The sequence below is a fragment of the Sesamum indicum genome, linkage group LG7 (assembly GCF_026168435.1).
Source record: "Sesamum indicum cultivar Baizhima isolate 11 linkage group LG7, ASM2616843v1, whole genome shotgun sequence".
NCBI classification, from domain to species: domain Eukaryota; kingdom Viridiplantae; phylum Streptophyta; class Magnoliopsida; order Lamiales; family Pedaliaceae; genus Sesamum; species Sesamum indicum.
The window spans coordinates 3,615,758-3,636,720 of record NC_142663.1 but is presented as its reverse complement, the minus strand read 5'-3'; the positions used below and the strand labels follow the sequence as shown (position 1 = coordinate 3,636,720).

The 20,963-nt window shown below is 34.1% G+C and overlaps 1 protein-coding gene across 3 annotated transcripts; it reads left to right on the top strand.

The window, feature by feature from the left end:
* Positions 1-1,816: 1,816 nt before the first annotated feature.
* On the top strand, positions 1,817-14,948 carry LOC105162195 (uncharacterized). 3 transcript variants are annotated; one of them, XM_011080167.3, is made up of 7 exons: positions 1,817-2,176; positions 4,563-4,604; positions 4,773-4,895; positions 6,499-6,737; positions 12,338-12,423; positions 14,417-14,474; positions 14,567-14,705. In XM_011080167.3, exons 1-6 carry the CDS (start codon positions 2,033-2,035, stop codon positions 14,452-14,454), a joined length of 672 nt encoding a protein of 223 aa, XP_011078469.1. In that variant the 5' UTR covers positions 1,817-2,032; the 3' UTR covers positions 14,455-14,474; positions 14,567-14,705. The 3 variants fall into 3 exon arrangements, with proteins under 3 accessions (XP_011078469.1, XP_088738817.1, XP_011078468.1); XM_011080166.3 differs by having other exon boundaries at positions 1,820-2,176; positions 12,338-12,374; positions 14,567-14,787; XM_088882691.1 differs by lacking the exon at positions 12,338-12,423 and having other exon boundaries at positions 14,567-14,948.
* The last annotated feature ends 6,015 nt before the right edge of the window (positions 14,949-20,963 follow it).

Sequence of the window (20,963 nt, the reverse complement as noted above, 5' to 3'; positions counted from 1 at the left end):
CTAATGCTAGATCATAATCCTTGGGTTAGTATAGTGACTACTGTAAAACTTCAAATTCATCGCATTAAAGAGAACTACTTTATTCCCAATAATTATGAGATCTTCATTCTGCAATCATTTGATCTCATGCATCATCCCCCTAAGGGGTTCTGCCCCTTTTCCCTTCTTTATTTTGAAGTTGGTTTATGCCTTCCTTTAGCAGTATCTGTATCCAAAATTCTTCAGGGCTTGAATTTTTGCCCTATGCAATTATCCCCTAACTTCATCAGCCACATCGTTCTTTTTGTTATAATAACGTGGGTTCATCGCTTCGAACCAATTTTGACAATTTTTTGTCCTTATATTCTTTTACCACCTAAAAAAGATCAGGGGATAGAAGCTTTTTCTATTTGTCAGCTCGAAAAGACTGTAGTTATTTAGAAACTCTTAAATCCAATGTTGATCCCTTTAAGGAGAAATTCATTTTTGTGCAGCCTCCACCTGGTCATGAATGGCCCTTCCGATATGTTGGTTTTTGCCCTTAATGAAGGGCTTTTTTGTCTTTTTAGTAGGTAATCCCCATCAATACCCAATTTTATTATTAATATTACTTTAGTACTAAGTAATTATAATTAACTTAATTTGTACCAAGTTTCATTGTTAATATTGATTTGGTACCTAATTATACTTTTTATTTCTTTTCTATTGTTAATTGTTTTAAATAAAGACGATTGTACCTTTAAATTTTAAAATAAAAATAATAAATGAACCTAAGAAAAATCGCACAAATATCGATCAATATATTATATCTTTATTTTAACCATTTGACATTTTATTTTCATATTATATTTCCACGATTCTTATATCTTTATTATTTTTGGTATCCTTTGTTTATTTGTAATATTTGTAAAAATTATTATTAAATAATATATATAAATAATCAATTAAATTCATTCAAAAAGATAGATTTCAAGCAGTAATGATTTTTTAATTAATATAATAAAGGTACAGAAATAAGTAATTTTTTTGCATTTAATCGAAATATTGAAATTTGATTGTAAAAACTTAAATTTATATTCAAGAGCATAAATTTTATATTATAATTTTTCAAAAATAAAAATAAAAATTAAATTTCTTTTAAGATAGCAATGTGTCTCAAAGTTTACTTTTAGTATAATTAATTACTAAAAATTGAGTTATCTTAAAAATATTTATAAATAAAGTTAGTGAATTGCCAAAAAAAGATATAGTTAGTGCAAAATAACAAAAAAAAATATTATGTGGCATAATATTCAAATATAAAAGTTGAAAGTCAAATGGTAGAAAATATATTAATTAAAATTTATGCGAATTTTTCTTTGGCGCATTAATTATTTTCAATTTAGTATCTCGTGGTAAAATGATCATTAAATAAAAAGATCAAAAAAAATACATCGGACACCAAGTGATATTAATGATAAAAATTGGGTACTAAATAAGTATAAAACGATATTAACGACAAAATTTGATTATCAAAATAAAATTTACTCCAAATAAACTAAAATCACGTCATAAATTTAAATAAAAGTAATATGAAGGTGAACAAAAGAAATTAGTAAGTACAATTCTATAATTTTTTATTTAAATGAATTTAGTTTAAATACTTAAAAAGATATTAAATTATATATATAAATATTTTTTGAATTATTTGCAATAAAAAATTAATAATAAACACTTAAAATGAATTACTTGTAAAAGGACCTCCAACTCGGCCGCGATCCCAACCGTAACATGAAAAGTCAACGGTCCCGATCAATCTAAATTCCAATTTGCGTTTAGACCCTCACACAAAAAAGAAAATAATAAAAAATTGAAGAGCGGAGAGATAGGAAAAGGTCATATTCAATTAAAATCTTTATGGCGGTGGAAGGAATTCACTTTACCATGCGATAAATTTGGGGATGCAAATGGTTTCAACATTGTGATTTCAATCAGTCGGAGTTGTCATCATCGGTCGATAGAAATTCTTGAATTGAGTTTTTCCTGGAGCCGGATAGAATAAAGATAGAAGAGAATGAGCAAAGAGGAAGGCGATAAATGGAACGGGGATAATCCAAGGCCGCAACCCAACAGAGGTTATCAGGAGAAAGAAGAGGGCATGAGGCTATGGGGAATTCTAGTTTTTGGGTTAATAGGAGCCACTGTTACTACCTTCGCAGTAAGCCTTTTGCGTTTGTTCAATTATGTCTCTCTCTGTTCAAATTGTTGTTTAGCTTAGTTGAAATTTTTGTCGTGGGATTTGCATGCATTACAAAGGCATGAGCATTAAGAGCTTTTTGATAATTAAGTTAGTTATTCAGCTTTTAGGACTTTGGGATTTTAGTTTAATTGAAGTCTTGATAATTTATTAGTAGTTATTGGTTGTTTTTTATGATTCTTCTTGCTGTATTAGGCCCCCATGTTTTATGCATAGATAGGCATGTTACTTTGTTTACAATAAGGATGAAAATGGTAATGTTTGTAAAACATGATTACTTTCAGAAGTTCTATTTGCTGGAGACTAGATATTTTTGTGTTCGGTGAAGTTGCGAACCATATGCTAGATGTGGTTACCTGAATCTTAAATGGTTCGGCACAGATATAACATCTCAAAATTGTTCTCAGATATGATTCTTGTTTCAGCATGTGATTTTGACTGAAAACTATGTGTAGCCTATATAGGAAACGGAAATGTTTGGAACCTTACTATGATGAGTATTAAATTTTATGATATAATTTTTTTTGCCAAAATAGACGAAAAGGTTTTAGAGCTTCCTTGGCAGGATTGCTAGTTTTTGGGATTTAGTGACTGTTCTAGGTAGGTGATCTATGAAATATGCTGTTCATTGGGTTGTGTGTCATGTAAAAGTGGTGGCTAGACGACTGAGAAGTGACGGTGGTGTGGGTGGTGCTTGCTGAGAAGTTGTTTATGGTGCATATGTGATGAGTGCAAAAAGGAAAGCTAGTTATAAGACAATGCAAGTTGCAGACAGAGGACCTTGATATTCTTGAAGCTTTTGCTGTGCTTTTCAAACTATTGAATAAGCTGAGTGCAGTGTTTTATTGTGGAAATGGTGTATAGAATTCATGTTAATCTTGGTAAGGTATTTAATTGTTAATATCAGAATTAGGAAATGCGAAAAGCCTGAGTGTGGGATTGTTAAGTTCAGTATTTAGACTTTAAAAATTATGAAATGCCCAGCATTGATCTTAAGGTTTGATTGATGTCTATGATTACATCTTCTGAAAAATTAAAGGATGAATTGTTGAATAATTCTGAGAATTCTTCAGGTGATATGTATGCTGCATGTATCCTGATGTTACTGATTTGATGGAGAAAGCTTTATGTAGAATGCTATAGTAGTTCTACGACATTGAACTGCTATGATAAAGTTTTCTTCTGTTGACAAATATACCATTTACAATATTTTCTCTGACCGTAATTCGCTTTAAAGGGTGTTTAGGATCTCTAGCAGTAGTAAGGGTGGTCAGCCACTAAAGCTAATTTCTGAATGAAAAACTGGTACCTTCTTAATTAGATCAAGAATTAAAAGGAACAAAAAGAACTTTGAGGTTCATGGTCCAGCTACGGCTACCTTTCTATGGGAGAAGGGATTATTTGATAACTAAACAGATTCATTTCAATCTTGGCTATCATAGTCCCTTTATGATTACAAATTGTCATTTAATTTTGACCGTAGAAGTATAAAAATTCAACTCCAAGCATACATCATCTCTTGTATTGCCTTCCCGGTCCTTTAGCTCTCATAAGTTATGGAATATAATGAAAGAAGGAAAATCCTTGGTGTCAATTACTACTACTCATTTGAGAGTTAGACTACTTACTGACTATACCCTTTTCCCTTTTGAAATTAAGAAAACCTCCCCTCCAAGTTTGCTATATTCCTTGAAGGTATAGGAACGAGGTTTTGGACAGAACAACTATCACTTCATTGAAAAATTTCCTCAATTTACGATTTGTAGTTAGTCAAACTTGGAGGATTGGAATGGATTAAAACTTGCGGGGAGATCAATTGTTAGATTATATTGCATGTATGGATGCCATATACCCTTATCTTGTTTTTTTGTTTTTCCTCTATTATTGCATTTAGAGAACAACAAATATATTCATCTAACTCTACTACATAATGAGGTAAAGACATTCAAGGAGGGTGGTTGGATTGTACAATGCAGCTAAGACTAGACTAAGTGACTAAGTCATAAGTTATTGGCACTAAACTTGTAATAGTAGCTTTTCAAATGTTATTGTAATTAGATTTTTACAAAATGATGCTGTGGAATTTATTTACCATTAATACAAAAAAAAATGTAATTGGAAAATAATTGCGTGAAGGAACATGAAAGAATTCAGTGCCATGTGAGATTTCATGCAAAATAAACCAAAAGTTTGAGATGTTACTGTTTATGTACAAATTTATCTAGTAAGACTTTGCCTTTGTTGTTGAAAGGTCCATCTGGTGGTTGAAGTTTATGATTTGGTTGATTAAACATTCCTGTGCTATTGTCTTGTGGACTGTTTTTGTAATTTTTAACAAATGTTGCAGGTTACCCAATTACGAAGAACAGTTGATTGGTTCTACTCTCAGGTAATCATTGGACTTATAGTTCTTTATTTATCTTTTCAGTTTTTTTGGAGAAATGTAGTAGTGCAGTTGCATGTGCATAGCTGACAATATATAATGTTTCATGAACAGCTCCTAAACCAATTTTTAATTAACATCTTCTGACCTGGAATGTTACTCGACTGCAAAAAGTTGAGCAGGTCTCAATCATCATGGAAGGATGGACGCTCTTTTCGAACTAGTTTTCAAGAGGAAGCATGGAGAAGATATAATCGTCGCATGCAAGAAGAATATGAAGAAGAAATGGAGAGAGTGGTAAGACTTTTTTGAATTTGCTTTTGTTCTCTGTAAAAATCTAATTTAAGACATTGTTCAAAAGAAAGAATATCTATTTAAGATACGCATATACATATGTATATATTGACTTCTTTTATATTTCATGCAATGTTATGAATTGAGTTTGTATATTGAAGTGCAGCTTGCTTGATGGTAAGAGTTACCTTAAAAATTAGATATTATGTTAGGAAAAACATTAAATTATAGGGGGTCTTAAAATGAAAAAACTTCAAAAAGGGTGTAGTTGTAATTTGACATATCTTAGGAAAGGTGAACAGGTTACATATCTCAAGGGAGGTTTGGTTATCTAGAATCAAAGAGTCATTTCATTAAGAACTTTAGGATTCTTTACTGTGTGTTAGTGTGATAAATATAATTTTTCAAATGTAAGGGAGCTACCAATAAAGATAAAACCTCAAGAGTGGACACGGTAATTATCCCAAAAAAAATAATGATCTATGGCAGGGGAGAAATTTTTGTGTGGCTGAATAATTGGGCTGCCAATGCTATTAGCTCTAGTTTTCTCTATATGTCTTCCTTTTATCTCTTTCTGATCTTGATGGGTGCCTCTTCTTGTAGAATAAAGAGAAAGATAAGAAACTGCTTCTAATTTATTTGAGAACCTCTAGCTGAAGTGATATAAAGTTATACACAAGTTGATGGTCGCTAAATTGATTTCCCAGCAGGTAAACAGATTGGAGATTTCAAGAAAATAAAAGAAGGTTTAAGGGAAAAGATTGATTTCTGATTAATGGAGTCTCGCCATTAAGTGCAAAAGTTAAAAACTGTGTTTATGGTTTTCTTGAAACATTTTCTTTGACACATGACTTGACTTGGATAATAACTAGGAAACATTAGAACAAAAGGAAGTCCTTTTCTCAACTATGATTCAGCCTACCTAGCGCATTCAAAAACGATTTGGTGTATTTTCACCAACTCCTAATTAAAGAAGATCCCAAAACATTGATTTCGTACATAGAAATAAAAGTTGAACCAAGAGATCTCTATGGTTTGACAAAATTACCAGGATCTCCTGAAATAACCAGCAAATGTAGATGACCTTTTATTGGTTATTTCAGTTCTTCCCTTCTCTTTTTCTAGACTGAAGTTTTTAGAAGGCTGTAATCCATCCGAAGCAGCTTGCATAGTTCTCCCAAGTTGGTTTGAAAATTTTGGCTGTAATTGCAGCAGTAGCAAGAGAATAATATTATAACTTAAAGTGGGTATGCTACCATACTTTTGGCTTCTAACTGTGCATGTGGATGATGCATTTCTCTGATTAAGTGTTCTAAACACTTGTAGTTGTACTACGTCATGGAGTTTCTTTTTCTCCTTTCTGTTGTCTTTTGCTCAAGAAATAAGTTGATAATAGCTTGTTCTTCTTTGAGAACAAAGCTAGCTCCTTGCCTTCACACTTTGATAAAAGCAATAAGGTAGTTGACCTTTTCTTTCATGGAAATGTCGTTTCTGTTAAGTTACAGTATCTCTATCATTTCATAATCAATAACTAGGCTAAAGAATGAGTTTAATTTTATATAGCAAATTTTATTACTATATTGACAAATCTTATGCTTTTTCTTAGGAGCGAATTCGGCGAATGCAAAGTGTATTCAACAGAGAGAGAAATAAGTTTAAAAGGAGTTATGAGAGCTGGCAAGAAAATGGTCCAGGTGCCTACCATCAACACTTTCAGAGGAATGATTGGTACTGGAAGGCAGATACTTCATTCAGAGATCATAACGGTAGTAATTTTGGGGAAACACCTAGAGCCAATGCAAGAGCTCCATTATCACATCATTATTCAGTCCTTGGTCTTGACAGGTATATATTTTGTTCCAGATATGAAATTACAGCTAATTTGTTGCTAAGCAAGAATCATGAAGTGACTAGTTTTTGTCTTCAGAAATTTTCAGTTTGTAGCCTAGAATTGTTTGACTGGCCAACAATGTTAGAAGTATGTGATGAATGATGATAGGCTTCTATTGTCTATCCTGTAAGAAAGGCTGCAGGATGGTTGAGACCTGACTGTGTCATATATGGCTCATGCCAGCGACATCACTAATGATGAAATTTATATTGTTTTGTTACCCCTATTCTAGAAATTTCACTTAATAAAAGTTTCACTCATTTCCTATTTTAAGGAGGGAGGTGCACATTGTTCTAACAATTGAAAGAAGGATGAAACAGGAGTGGGAAATGCTTTTGCTTCAAGTCTAGCAGCTGAATTTGTATAGTTGGTTCTGTTGACACTTTAGATATGTTAGTTTTCAATGTGTTGAATAGGAAGAAGAGAAAGGATTGATTTTCATTGAAGAGCTAGTCCCGATTATTTAGTGTTAGGACTAGAGAGAATTACAAATAACATAAGAATATGATTGATTACCAAAATAAGGCAAATATATACAAAATCCTAATCAATCTTCTAACAGTCCCCGTCAAGCTGGAGCATATATATCAACCATGTTCAGCTTGCTACATAAGAACTGAAATTGCCTGCGTCCTAAAGCATTGGTGAACACATCTGCTGTTTGTTCTAATGAAGGAGTAAATGGAGTACAAATTCTTCCACTCATTGCTTCAAGGACGAAATGACAATCAACTTCAATATGTTTTGTCCTTTCAAGAAATACTGGATTGCTTGCAATATGAATGGCTACCTGAACCTGATTATCACAGTACATAGGTAGTGGCTCATCGTACAAGAATCCCAATTCTCCCAATAAATTTTTTAGCCACATCATCTCACTAGCAATATGAGCTAGAGCTATAGCCCTGTACTCAGCTTCTGCACTAGACCGAGTAACAGTGGTTTGCTTTTTTACTTTGCCAAGTAACTAAATTTCCCCCAAGATAGGTGTAGTATCCAGATGTAGATCTTCTATTATTTCTAGAGCTAGCATAATCAACATGTAAATAAGCTTCTATTCTTAGATGACCATATTTTTTGAACAACAAACCTCTATCTGAAGCAGCTTTAACATATTTGAGTATCCCTGAGTGCAGCTTCCCGTGGATAATTTGGGGTCTATCCATAAATTGACTCACTATGCCCACAGCAAAGGAGATGTCCAGTCTCGTTACGGTTAAATATATTAGCTTCCCAAAGAGTCGTCTGTATTTGGCCTTGTCTTCAAAATACATACCATTGTCATTCCAAAGTTAGAGTTGAATTCTGTAGAATTATCAACAGGTTTGGTCCCAAGTAAGCCAGTTTCTTGGAGTAAGTCAAGGGCGTACCTTCTAGAGATACCATTTTTGCCATGAGTAGTCTCAATGCCCAAGAAATATTTAGGATGTCCCATGTCTTTGGTAACAAAGTGTTGCAGATATGCCTTCGTCTTCTCTATTTCCTTAATGTCACTTCCAGATTAGAATGTCATCAACATAGACAACCACAATAACTATACCGGATGGTCCTCGTTGGACAATTACTGAATGGTCTGCCTAACATCTGTAAAACCAAATTCAAGTGCCTCGAGAAATTAGAGCTGACATTTCCTCATCCATTGCCAGCTTCCACTCAGGGTGTAATACTGCTTCATGGTAAGTCCTGGGGACAAAATTACTAGAGAGTGACGCAGCAAACGTACGAAAAAGTGAGCTGAGGTGGTCATAAGAAATGGAGTTAGCTAGTGGATGTGCGGTACAGGAACGTTTACCTTTGCAAAGAGTAATAGGAAGGTCATCGTCTGGCTGAGTAGGTAGAGAGGAAGGAGGAGCTACAGGAAGAGACGATGGATGAGCAGAATCATCAAGCGTGGTGGCGGTACTTGGCGACGTCGAACATACACTTGTAGAGGTCGAGAGGAATGTTTGGAAATAGGTACCAAAGGAGACGCAGTGAATGGAAGAGGCACCAGGGTAGAGGGGGAAGTCCTATCAGTGATGTTTTTGTCTATGTCAGTTGAATAATAAGTGGACTCCAAAAACGCTACATCAGCAGAAGTGAACGATCTATGAGTTACAGGATCGTAATAACGATACCCGTTTTGGAGGCGGGAATAACCTATAAAGATGCACTTGACAGACCTCAGAGTTAATTTATTAATACCATGAGCTAAGTTATGTGCAAAACACATACATCCAAAAACCCGTGGTGAAACGTGAAAAGGAGGCCTACTGGCGTATAGGCAAGAGTATGATATATCTCCATACAGAACTCTAAAAGGTATTCGATTTATTAGAAAACATGCAGTAAGCACAACATCCCCATAGAAAAACTTAGGAACATTCATGTGTGACATAAGTGTGCATGCAACAACATCCAAAATATGCTGATGCTTACGTTCTGCCACACCATTTTGTTGTGAGGTATGGCGGCATGAAGTTTGATGTAGGATGCCATGCGATGCACAAAAAACGGAAGCATCATTTTGAATTCCAATGCATTATGAGTACGAATAACACGAATGTTGGCAGAAAACTGAGTTTTTTTTTTTTTTTTTTTTCATTATAGAAGGAGGTGATCACATTAGAAACTTCAGACCTATCTTTAAGTAAATAAAGCCAAGTCATCTTAGAGTAATCACCACTAAAGCTAATAAAATATCTAAAACCACCAAAAGACTCGATACGACTAGATCCCTAGAATCAGAGTGGACAAGATCAAATGGACAGGAACTACGATTATTGACTCTAGACGGATAGGAGACAAGATGATGTTTGAGTCACATTTGAACTTAGAAACAGAAGACTCAAGGGGTCAAAGTTGTTTCAACTTAGCTAAGGAGGGGTGTCCAAGGCCATAATGCCATTGAAAAGGAGAGATGGATGACGAGAGGGCACAAGCACTCACAGGTGTAGTCGTAGTATCCAAGTCGTATAGGCCATCACCCTCATGTCCGCCACCAATCCTTCTTCGTCTACAAGTCCTGAAACACACGATATGAAAGAAAGAAAGTGACCAAACAATTAAGAGACTTGGTAAGTTGACTTATTGACATTAGACTGATGGGAAACGAGGAGCAAAGAGAACATCATCAAAGGGTAAGATCTTTGGAGGGATGAATGATACTGGAGCTAGAAACAGGAGAATGAGTGCCATTAGCAAGGCGTACAGGGGATAACGTAGACATAGATAAAGAGGTAAAACAAGATTTGTTTCCATTGATATGAGTGGTGGCTCTGGAATCCACTAACTATAGCTTACCATGAGAAGCAGCAAAAACACCTGGAAATGGAGTAGCAGTTGAATAAGTGGAGTGGGCAATAGGTTGATGGATAAGTCACTCATATGTCTCTCGACTCACGGAAACTTGATCAGACTCCGGAACTGATACGTTAGGTTCACTAGAAAGAGCATTGGCCCACTCAGCCTTGCCAAGTTTAATCCAGCATTTCTCAGAAACATGATTGGTTTTACCACAATGCTCACAATATCGAGATCCACGAGAGATATCTGAGTCACGGCCTCGTCCTCCCTTAGATGAGCAGCCACATGATGAACCACGACCTCAAATAGCCAAAGCGGAGGTCTCACAGGGAGGTGGCACTACTGCAGAACCAGTGGAAATGCGAAGAAGCTGAGACAAGGCATTAGATAAAGTAGGAACTGAATACTAGACAACAAAGAATCTCGGGTGGCACGTAGGGTGGAATCGAGGCCAGATAGAAATTTGGCCACTAGAAACTCTTCCCATTGAGCGTGTCTAGCCTTAGCATCACAATTGAGAGGATGATATAAGAGAATCTCATCAGTGGCACCTTTCAATAATCTGTGGAGCGTCCATCCTTTTTTAAAGAAAAAGGTTTCTCATATAACTCAAACACGCGAGAAATGTTTTTCTCATGTGAATACATATCTTGTAGAGTATACATATTTCCTTGGCGGAACTCAGAAACAGTACATTGGCACTAACATTCTCCTTCTTACTATTTAGCAACCAAGTCATAATGGAATAATCAAATTGTTACCATGCAGCAAATTTTTCATCAGTAGTTGTTGGAGGAGAGGAAAGGATATGAGAGTACTTATTCTGAGAACCAAGGAAAAACTTAAAGGCTTGAGACCAAAGACATAATTACGACCATTTAATTTCATGGTCCCAATCCTTTGAGATCAGAGGAGGACGCCATAGACACACAGTTCAAGCACACAGAGGTATAGGACAAAGATTAAGAATGCATCACGTGGCAGCAGATATAACCCTTTCTTTTTTCTGTTTTTTTAAGGGATCATATCTACAGAGCAAAAAAGAAGAGAGTGTGTTAGAATGAAAAGTAGACAAAAACCAAGGTTGACATTGAAAAAAGGCGGCGAATGTGGAGTGGTGGGTTGGGGAAGCAGGTGAGCTAGGGTTGTACAGGTTTTGTTTCGTAAACCTGCTCGATACCATGTTGAATAGGAAGAAGAGAAAGGATTGGTTTTCATTGAAGAGCTAGTCCCAATTATATATTGTTAGGACTAGAGAGAATTACAAATAAGGTAAAAATATGATTGATCTGCCTACCAAGAATAGCAACAATAAATAAGGCAAATATACACAAAATCCCAATCAATCTACTAACACAATGGTTTCACCGCTATTCTAACAATGGTTGGTACTAGTGAAATTCCTTTGAATGAAGAGAAGTTTTATGGGACGATTACAATACTCTCCCTTGAGGTTTAGCTTAATTCCAGATAGACTCCCTCGGTGCAAGAGAAAAAAAGGCAAAGCAAAAGAGGTAGAAAAGCAGTTGGAGACAAAGCACGAAAAGGGAGGGGAAGATGGAGATAAGAGAAAAAATACTAAAAGAGAGAGACAGAAGTTGTGCAGTGGCGGAAGAGTGGAAGATGTAGTTTGAAAATGATGACTGGGGTTTTGAGTCTGACTTTCAATAGACTTGGGCTTTTGCAGTTTTCTTTCAAAATGGGCTGCTCATTTTACTTGGATCCAATTATTGGATCTTAAACCATCTGGGAGAATATAACATGAGTAGGTGTCCTAACTTTTAGAAATGTTTTGTTATGAAGTACAAATTTCATATAAGTGTAAAGATTTATTTATATTAACAATGCGGTTTTGTAGTCTTATTGTATTCTATATATGTGGCTAACTGTACAACTTTTGGATATGGTGCTATCCTTTGTCCTTGGCGTGCATATGTGTGATTGTACCTGGATCGGTGCAATATAGGTTAAGTGAAGTAATTAAGTAGTAGGATGATATCCTGTGTTAAAAGTCATGCCATTCTCCAGTGAAGAAGGCATGCTCTTTTCCATTTAAAAGAGATAAATTTTCATGGATGCATGGGAAAGTTCTGTGTATCTTATGCAGTCTTCAACATATTGATAAAATGATGTACGCATTTATTAGCTGGGTTTTCTTAATTACAGTTCATTGCTATTTTATAGAAGTCTTAATCTGATACATGCATCACTATATGAACGGTATGTGCATTTGTAAGTTCGCCGATTTGCCTGTCTTCCTCTTTTTCAGGCTGAGGACAAAACCTTACACAGATGACGAGATAAAGGTACTTGCCAATGAGTCTAATGTATACATATCCATACCGATCTTATCTGGTAACAGATGAAAAGTTTATCTCATCGGATTTCAATTATGACGACATTTTTATTCTTGTTTATAGCCTGTTTCACTTGAAATAAACTGAAATAAAAGAAACGAAAGGTGATAAATGACGTGAGATGAATTTAAATATTTGATTTAAATTCTGATTTCTGAGAAGTTTTACCACTGGAAAAGAGGAAGAAGTGGAGTTTTGGAGGATCATCAAAATGTTCTTTTCTCATAACCTTCTCACTGGATGAGGTTCTGTATATTTTTAGAATATCTGAGAGGAAAAGAGTTCTAGATTGTACTATTGTGATTCTTTTCAGGAGTATTTATGCATATCTCTGTTATATAGAGATGTTATAGGGAAAATACTTTATGATATGTTGCTCAACGAATTGATGGCTACAAATAAGTGCATAGGAATCTGAAATGAACTGTAGGAATTGTAGCCTGTTATCATGATAAAATTTCATCCAAGGCAAAGTTTTCCAAATAGTCTGAGACAATCTCAAACAATTCTAGTTTCACAATATAATTTTTCAGCTGATACTTTTGAGCATCTGGTACTAATGCACTAATTGAAAGTTGCTTAAGATATTGAAGAGCTAAATATGTTTTCATAGGCTTCACTTACTCTCTTCTGTCTTTAGATTAGGATATCCTGATAGAAAATGTAATCAAAGAGCTGAAGGACATAGTTGTGTTCCGTAAATGACTCTTCATTCTCTTTCGTCTTTATGTCAATGATTCTGACCACTGGAAGGAAGGGAACAAAATGGTACGCAAGGTTAACACAGCGGGAAAACTGTTGCCTGGATGACATCTTTTGGTAGCTTAATGTAATGATGGTCCATAGAATCCTCATACTCTTGCATTTAGTGGAAGTTTTCATTTATTGTTAACTTATGTTACTTTTTTCTTACCTGATTACTTTATCAATTAAATGGGCTGGTTTCTAAATGCTTCTTTGAAATTCAAGTACCTAATAATTGTTAGAAATGGCTGATAGAGTGACTGGTTGTGTCCGATTGATGCTGGGTTGTCCTATGTCACTGAGCATGAATAATGATTGAGTTCTTTTTTGATTCTGCAGACCAGTGTCGGCAAAAATAAATTACTAAATTCTGTGCAAAAGGGACAGCTATCAATTACGTTGAACATGCTCTGTTTAGGCTTCTTCAACTTGAAACTATTAATATTTTTATAGATTTTAATTAGGTGCTGATTTTGTGCCTCTGACCTTTCTGAAGTAACTTTGAGATCAAAACTAGTATGAAGAGGCAAGTCATTTCTAGAACATGTTTAGTTTCTTTAAGGTTAAATCATTTAGGTTACATTTGGATTGAGTAATGAATCATTTGGATTGTTTGGATAATGCCAAATTGGAAGGTTAACAAATCCTTCAATTTTTTTTTATTTTTATAACTATGTTTTGTAGTTTATTGATGGGTTTCAAATTCTTTTTTATGGGATCATTTGAGATCTTTCTCCAAATCATTCATCCAAAAAAATTCTTCCTTCCAAATGTAGGATTAGGGTATTTATGGTAGTATCATCTGTTTCTGACATTATCTTAGGTAGGATATAGTTAACTCATTACAATGTGACAATGGACAAAAAGCACTTAATTTTACAATTCTGTGTAAACTGGCCGCATTATTGAAGGGTTTGTGGGTTTGTTCCGTGCTACTTACTCTCTAGATAGTTGAAATCCAGGCCCCTAGATATCTTTCGCTGTGATAGTGTAGGTAAGATACATCATTTACAAATCTACTTCTGTTCACACTGCTTTTGTCATTGCTGAAAAAATATTAGGTTTATTATATTCAGGTCGGTGGTTGTCCCTATAGTTGTTTGTGCTGCATCTTTATGAGTAATTGATATCTGATGATGGAATTCGATTAATAACAGTACCTTTACTTGGTACTCTTAATAGTTTGCTCCTGGCTTATGTTTCTAAATGTTTCTTTTCACTGTTCTCTTTCCCCTGTTTATCTACAGTCAGCCTTCAGAACAAAAGCAAAGGAATTTCACCCTGATCAGAATCGGGACAATAAAGGTGGTGAATTCTGCAGATACTAACACTAACTGTTTATCTTTCATCTGATTGATCACTCATATTAGCTGTGCCGATTTTGTTACTGCCGACAGAGTTTGCTGAAGCAAAATTCAAGGAAGTTATGGTGTCTTATGAGGCAATCAAGTCAGAAAGAAAGAACAGGCACCTGTAACTGTAAGAGAGCTAGAGACGTGTGGCACATTTTCTCTTGCGGAGTTTCCAGAAACATATCATTTATCTTATCATGTCATCATATAGAAAGATCCTATTATACTTGGGGGATACTGTCTGAGCGTCTTGCTTGTAGTAGTGTTCCCGACAGTCGGCTGGTGTTGTTTTTGGGTTGAGCTGCTAATGTAGTTATAGGTCTAATTTTTGCGTTCAACCATGTATTTATGTAAAAGAGAAATAAGTTTCAATGGCCACCGGATTACCTCCGAAATAATGATCTAGTTATAGTCTCATTACATGCAATTTACTGTCGCATGCTGGCATCTTCTGTTGTATGTACATAGTGGGTTAACAGAAAGTAACCCCCTTCTGAAAACTTTATTGGACGAAAAACTTCCTCGGAGAAAAGAAAAAAAAGAAAGAAGGGCCAGAGCAACTCGCCGTAACTAGTCCTCTAACAGTGAGTATAATGCAACTGGTAATTGATTTTGTGTTTATATATAAAAGCTTTGATGCTGAATTGTCTCTCATTGTGGTCAAACAGTCAATTTTCAGATGTATATGTATACAAGGGTAGTTTTGGCTTAACAAAACATGTCTGGTTAAAAATGAGTAGGAAGGCACTAAATTCTTATGTTGTAGGAATTTTGCCTCTCTATAGTTTTTCCAGTGAGTAAAATGCTATTCACCCTGTGATGTCAGTACCAAGTAATGTCATCTGCGAGCATAGTATTATTCTTGTGAAGTTTAATTTATTAATTGTTGTAGGGAAAAGACTTAGGAACTCGAGTTATTTATTTATTTATTATAAAAAAAGTTATACTAATATAATTTTTTTAAATATATTAATAATAATATAACGAAAATCACAACTCGATTAAAAATAATTTTTTTAAAAAAATATACCCAAGTCGTGATTGGGCGAATTCTTTTTTTAAACAAAAACCCAAGTTCTGATTCATAATCACGACTTGGGCAATTTTTTTTATTTAATTAAATTTTAAATAATTAATTATAGAATTTTATTTAATTATATATAATTAACATATTAAAGTTATAATTTTGTTTAATTATATATAATTAATTAAAATTATATTAATTTAAAAAATTATAATTAATTGTACAAGTGTAATAATGTATATTTTTTTGTACAGTTGTAAAAAATATAATGAAATATATAATTTTTTTTGACAATCCGATACCTGCACATCTGATTGTGTAGAAGAATTTCTGAAATATTTTTATGAATTTTTTAACAATTTATCGTTACTATATAATTTAATTAAACAATAATACATAGAATTACGTATTTGGTTAAATATAACAAATCTAATAATTTAATTAACCAACTATATCATTTTTATATCAAATGTGATGTTTAATTGAACATTAATATAAATAGCCAAAATCATAAAATACTCCGGTTAAATAATACATCGCTCAATATAAACTATATTTAATAAAGGGACTAATTAAATAATATAATTTTATAAATTATTCACAACGAGATGGATTGGGCGCAAACGCGTGCAAGGCAACAATTCGAACAAAGAAATTCTTCTACACAATTAGATGTGCCGGTATCGGGTTGTCAAGAATAATTATATACTTCATTGTATTTTTTACAGCTGTACAAAAAAATATACATATTATATTTGTATACTTAATTATAATTTTTTAAATTTATACAATTTTAATATTATAATTTTTTGAACTTTATTATGTTAATTATATATAATTAAATAAAATTATATAATTAATTATACAAAATTTGATTAAAAAATAAAAATATAAAAAATTGCCCACCCAAGTCGCAAGTTGCTTGCAGTTGCAATTCCAAATTAAGACTTGGAGTCGCAATTTCGAATTGCGACTTGGGCTTTTTATTTAAAAAAAACTAATTTTTAATCGAAAATAGCGACTCGTTATATTATTATTAATATATTTAAAAAATTTATATTAATATAAACTTTTTTTTTGTAATAAAAAAATTAATAACTCTTAGGAACTCAGCCTTGATTTCAAGTACTTTTGGCAGTACAAACAGTTTTTTTAAGTAATTTATATTATTAAGTAATATTTTATTTAAAAATGTAAACAAGTATTGCACTTGGTGGAGTAGTAAATGCATTGAATTCTTGCACAAGCCTCGATTTTGAATCCTTCCAATAGAATTTTCTTTTAAGAAATCCATTAGCTTTTAACGGATAATAACCAAAGGGACTGAAAATGATGGAATATATAAATTGTAAGCGACTAAGGATGAGAGAAAAATACGAGGGACCAAATCTGGATAGGTGGCATAGTTGATGGACCAAAAGTAATATTTATTATAGGAAGGTACAAAATTCTTATGCTCATGTACGTTTTTTGCCCATTTATAGCTTTTCCCCAAAGTAAAATGTTATTCACCCTGTGATGTTGGTACCAAGTAATGTCATCTGTGAGTATAGTATTATTCGTCTGAATTTTAATTTATTAATTGTTATATGGAAAAGACTTAAGAAGTCAGCCTGTAGGGTACTCCCGAGAACAAATCCAGTGGAGATGGGGTGGGGCCTATAGCTTAGAGGATTAGAGCACGTGGCTACGAACCACGGTGTCGGGGGGGGTTCGGATCCCTCCTCGCCCACAACCCGCCAATTGTGGTCCACTATTCCCATCTAGGCCTGTCAATGGGTGGGTGTCGCCCTACCTGGACCCGACGACTATATAGCAATTTTTCCATCCCCTACCAATACCCTATCCTATAAAATATCTATAAAGCTCATTTGGTTCATACAATAATTAGGCGTGATGAGATTGAATAGGATGAAAAATTGAATGATAATTAATCCAACCTTTCATTATATATTGTTGGTTTAAGGTATTATACTTGTGATATCTCATTTGATAATGTTATATAGTATTTAGTTGAAGGGATATATAAAGTATGAGCAAATGTAAAAGGACTATTAAAGGCATCCTTTTTTAAGTTATTTTTATTTTTATACCCTAGTTTGTGAATGATTACCAAAAAAAAATCTAAATTATTTATTGAAATAAAGTTTTTAAAATAAAATTAATTTGTGGAATTTTTTTTCTATATTCACAAAAAACAGAAGTTCTAAATACACATTCAGTTTGGCAACTAATCAAAACTCAAATATTTTTCAAAAGTCCCAAAAAGATAAAGTAATATTTTTATTATATTTTATTATCTAATTGTTATAATTTGAAATACAATTTTGTAATCATTTAGAAAAAGCAAGAACTCCAAGATTTGTTTCAGACGAGTCATTTGGTTATAGTTTTTGGGGAGAAGAAATAGATGGAAACAAAAAGGGAGAAAGAGGGGACATAAGTGAAGAGAGAGAGAGGAGAGAGTTGGGAGAGTGGAAGGTAAATGGGGAAAGATAGTTTTAATACAAGTTTATAATAATTGATGGGAGTGTATATCTCACCTAAGAGATGGGATCCATTATCCCATAAATTATTATAAATAAGACCGGGACACATAAGCCCACCACTCTCAAGTGGGTTATCGCCAAAATTATTTTTTAGTGGGCTTGAATTCACAAGCGCAATATACCATGCCCAATTTTACAATTCACACGGCAAAAGGCTCATGGGAGGTATCCAATACCATTCTCATCTAATGAGATTGCCAAGACGATTTGCCTCATCATGATTCCGAAAACACCAAGCGAATCATGCTACTCGATGTTAAGACCAACCCTTCAAACACATTACACCTCAACTATCGTCCTCCACGACTCGTGAGATAGGGGAACAGTGAGCGCATTCCTTGTGAGTATGGTAAGATTCACCCTTGATATATGTGTCTGATGTGCTTACCAATTACGATAAGCATTGCTTTAATGTCTCAACAGATGCCTATAGACTATTAGATAACCCATGTTGTTGGGATACGTATCGGATGATGACTACGGAACCAACTTCTGAGGGTTGTTTGAAATGTTCCAAGTTAGGGATCTCGAGAGTCTTATTGAGACTTGCACTAAATATTACATTCAATGAATGAATGCCGTGTTTCATAGGCAACAAATGTTGGACGTCTACACAATATCAGTGGGTTAGATGACAAGTTAGTCAACTGACTGAACTGACTCGCGGGAATCGTCATATGAAAGCCTTGAAAGCTTGATCGATATGACTAGAATTCCTAGCTTCGATAGTACAGGTGTAATCGTCGGACTTGAGGAACCATGGCTGTATCTTGGATCTGGCGAGAGGTGATTGTATCACAGACATGATCATTATAAGCCTTGTCCAGTACAGTTGAATGTGCAATGAAGACGGTGCGTTTCAAAAAGAGGAACCGTCCCTTGTCTATATATGACAACAATATCTCGTATGCACTTGAAAACGCGTTCACGCCTTATAAATCTGTAGCTACAGTAGTTGATCGAATTGAAAATGATTTCCTATGCAAAGCAATTAAGCAAAACGTGGTATCAAGTTTAACTACAAATTATTGATGCCTAGTCCAAGATGAAAATCGATACCAACCAAATTTCATGCCCTAGGCTCAGGTCGGGAGACAGTAGACGGAACGAATATTCACCTAGCCTCTATGTCATGGATCATTGTTAGATGGCCACCAATGGTAGCGGCCTTTCCTCATCAATGGTTGATTAGGAATAATTAATTAAATTGGCTTTAATTAATCAGTAGTGTTAGACGCTAGCCCAAGTCTAGCTGAAAGGTGAACCTAAAGAGTTACAAACAAATAATCAAAGAAGGACAAGGAATTAATTTAGAAATAATTTTAAAAATATAATTGTTTTGAATTATTCATACTTGGGATGCATAGCCCAATATCAAATTAATTGGATTAATTTAGTTGGGCTTGTCTTAATTAATAAAATTTATTAATTAGAGATATTTTTGCCTATGTCTTTAATTTGACTAAATGACATTGGGCTTAATTGATTCATAGGATGAATGACTCAAGATTAAACTAATTGAAGTAATTTGATTGAGCTTGTCTTAGTTAATAAATTAAATTTATTAATTAGAGAGATTGGGCTTATGTCTTTAATTGAATTAAATGATATTGAGTTTAATTTAGTTTGGATTTAATTAAATTCATTGGGCCTTGAATTTATTTTAATTTAATTAAAATAAAACTTGATCTACTAAATTAAGGCCCATTAACCAAATGGTTGACTTCTATTATTGGAAGGAGGGTTGACCAAGTTGCACTTTTGTAAAGTGCAAACTTGACCATATTTGGAACTCTTCTCTATATGGAATGATCCATAAAGGAAGGGAGTTGCCTTGTAACACATTTTCACATTCCCATACAAAGCATATATATATGTGTGTGATTTTTATTATCGTTAGATGATACACGTAATATAGAAAACACACAATCTCCAACCGTCATCCATGAAAATGTGGCCCTCTCTTTCTCTCCCTATCAGTTTATTAATTCTCTAACTCTCATTGATTTAAGATCAAGTGTAGAGTTGTAGAGAATTTAATGAAGAGAATACACTAACTAATAGTGCAGTTCTCCTTAATCATCTTCTTCCCAAACGGTTTTGATTTCTTTTAGCAAGGGGATCAAAATCATTCTTCTCTCGCTGTGGTGTGGATCATCTTTAGAGGACTTCTATATTGGAGCTTAAGGTGAACAAAGAGTCAAGTACATGTTGTTGGGTTAACATAAACAAAAGAGGTAAGCTTTCATTTACATAAATGTATATCTTTTGTTTGCTTATTTATAACCTTGTATGTTGGGATTTGTTGCTTTATTCTAATTTACATACTACACCGGAGGCTCGGGAACACCAAGGATACACCTCTTGGTTGGTTGTAGAAATAATTTTTAATTATATGTAATTTCTCACTTCTTATTTCCCGCGCTTCCGCTCGCACATTCCCTGGCCGATCTACTCCAGAACCCTTAAAAGAATCAAGGGGTATATCCCCTTGATCTGATATTAATTTTGATTTAAATTCAATTTTTTGTTAATTTCTCTTATTCTCGGGCATGTACTATACTATTCATCTTACCGAATGTGCTAAGCCAGGTTCCCGTTGTTGCAAGACAATAGGTTGCCTTTGAAAGAGCCTAGAGTCCAAGACAATAGGCGGGCTTAGCGACTATTTCATCCTTCTGAACTCTGAGCGAACGTAGTGCAACGTTCGCCTAATTGATATATCACAACCCTCTGCTAACTTGTCTTCCTCCATAGGCATCATAGGCGATTAAAGCTTAACCCAACAAACATAAATCTCACCCGCCCTATGTAATATCAACAGTTTTATGAACAACTTTACCTAACTGTGTGCCTGTAGTCCTACAAT

Coding starts and splice junctions, on each gene's coding strand:
- LOC105162195 (XM_088882691.1), top strand. CDS start 2,033: ATGAGCAAAGAGGAAGGCGATAAATGGAACGGGGATAATCCAAGGCCG. Junction 4,605..4,772: donor TTGATTGGTTCTACTCTCAG/GTAATCATTGGA, acceptor GACTGCAAAAAG/TTGAGCAGGTCTCAATCATC. Junction 14,475..14,566: donor TCAGAATCGGGACAATAAAG/GTGGTGAATTCT, acceptor TACTGCCGACAG/AGTTTGCTGAAGCAAAATTC.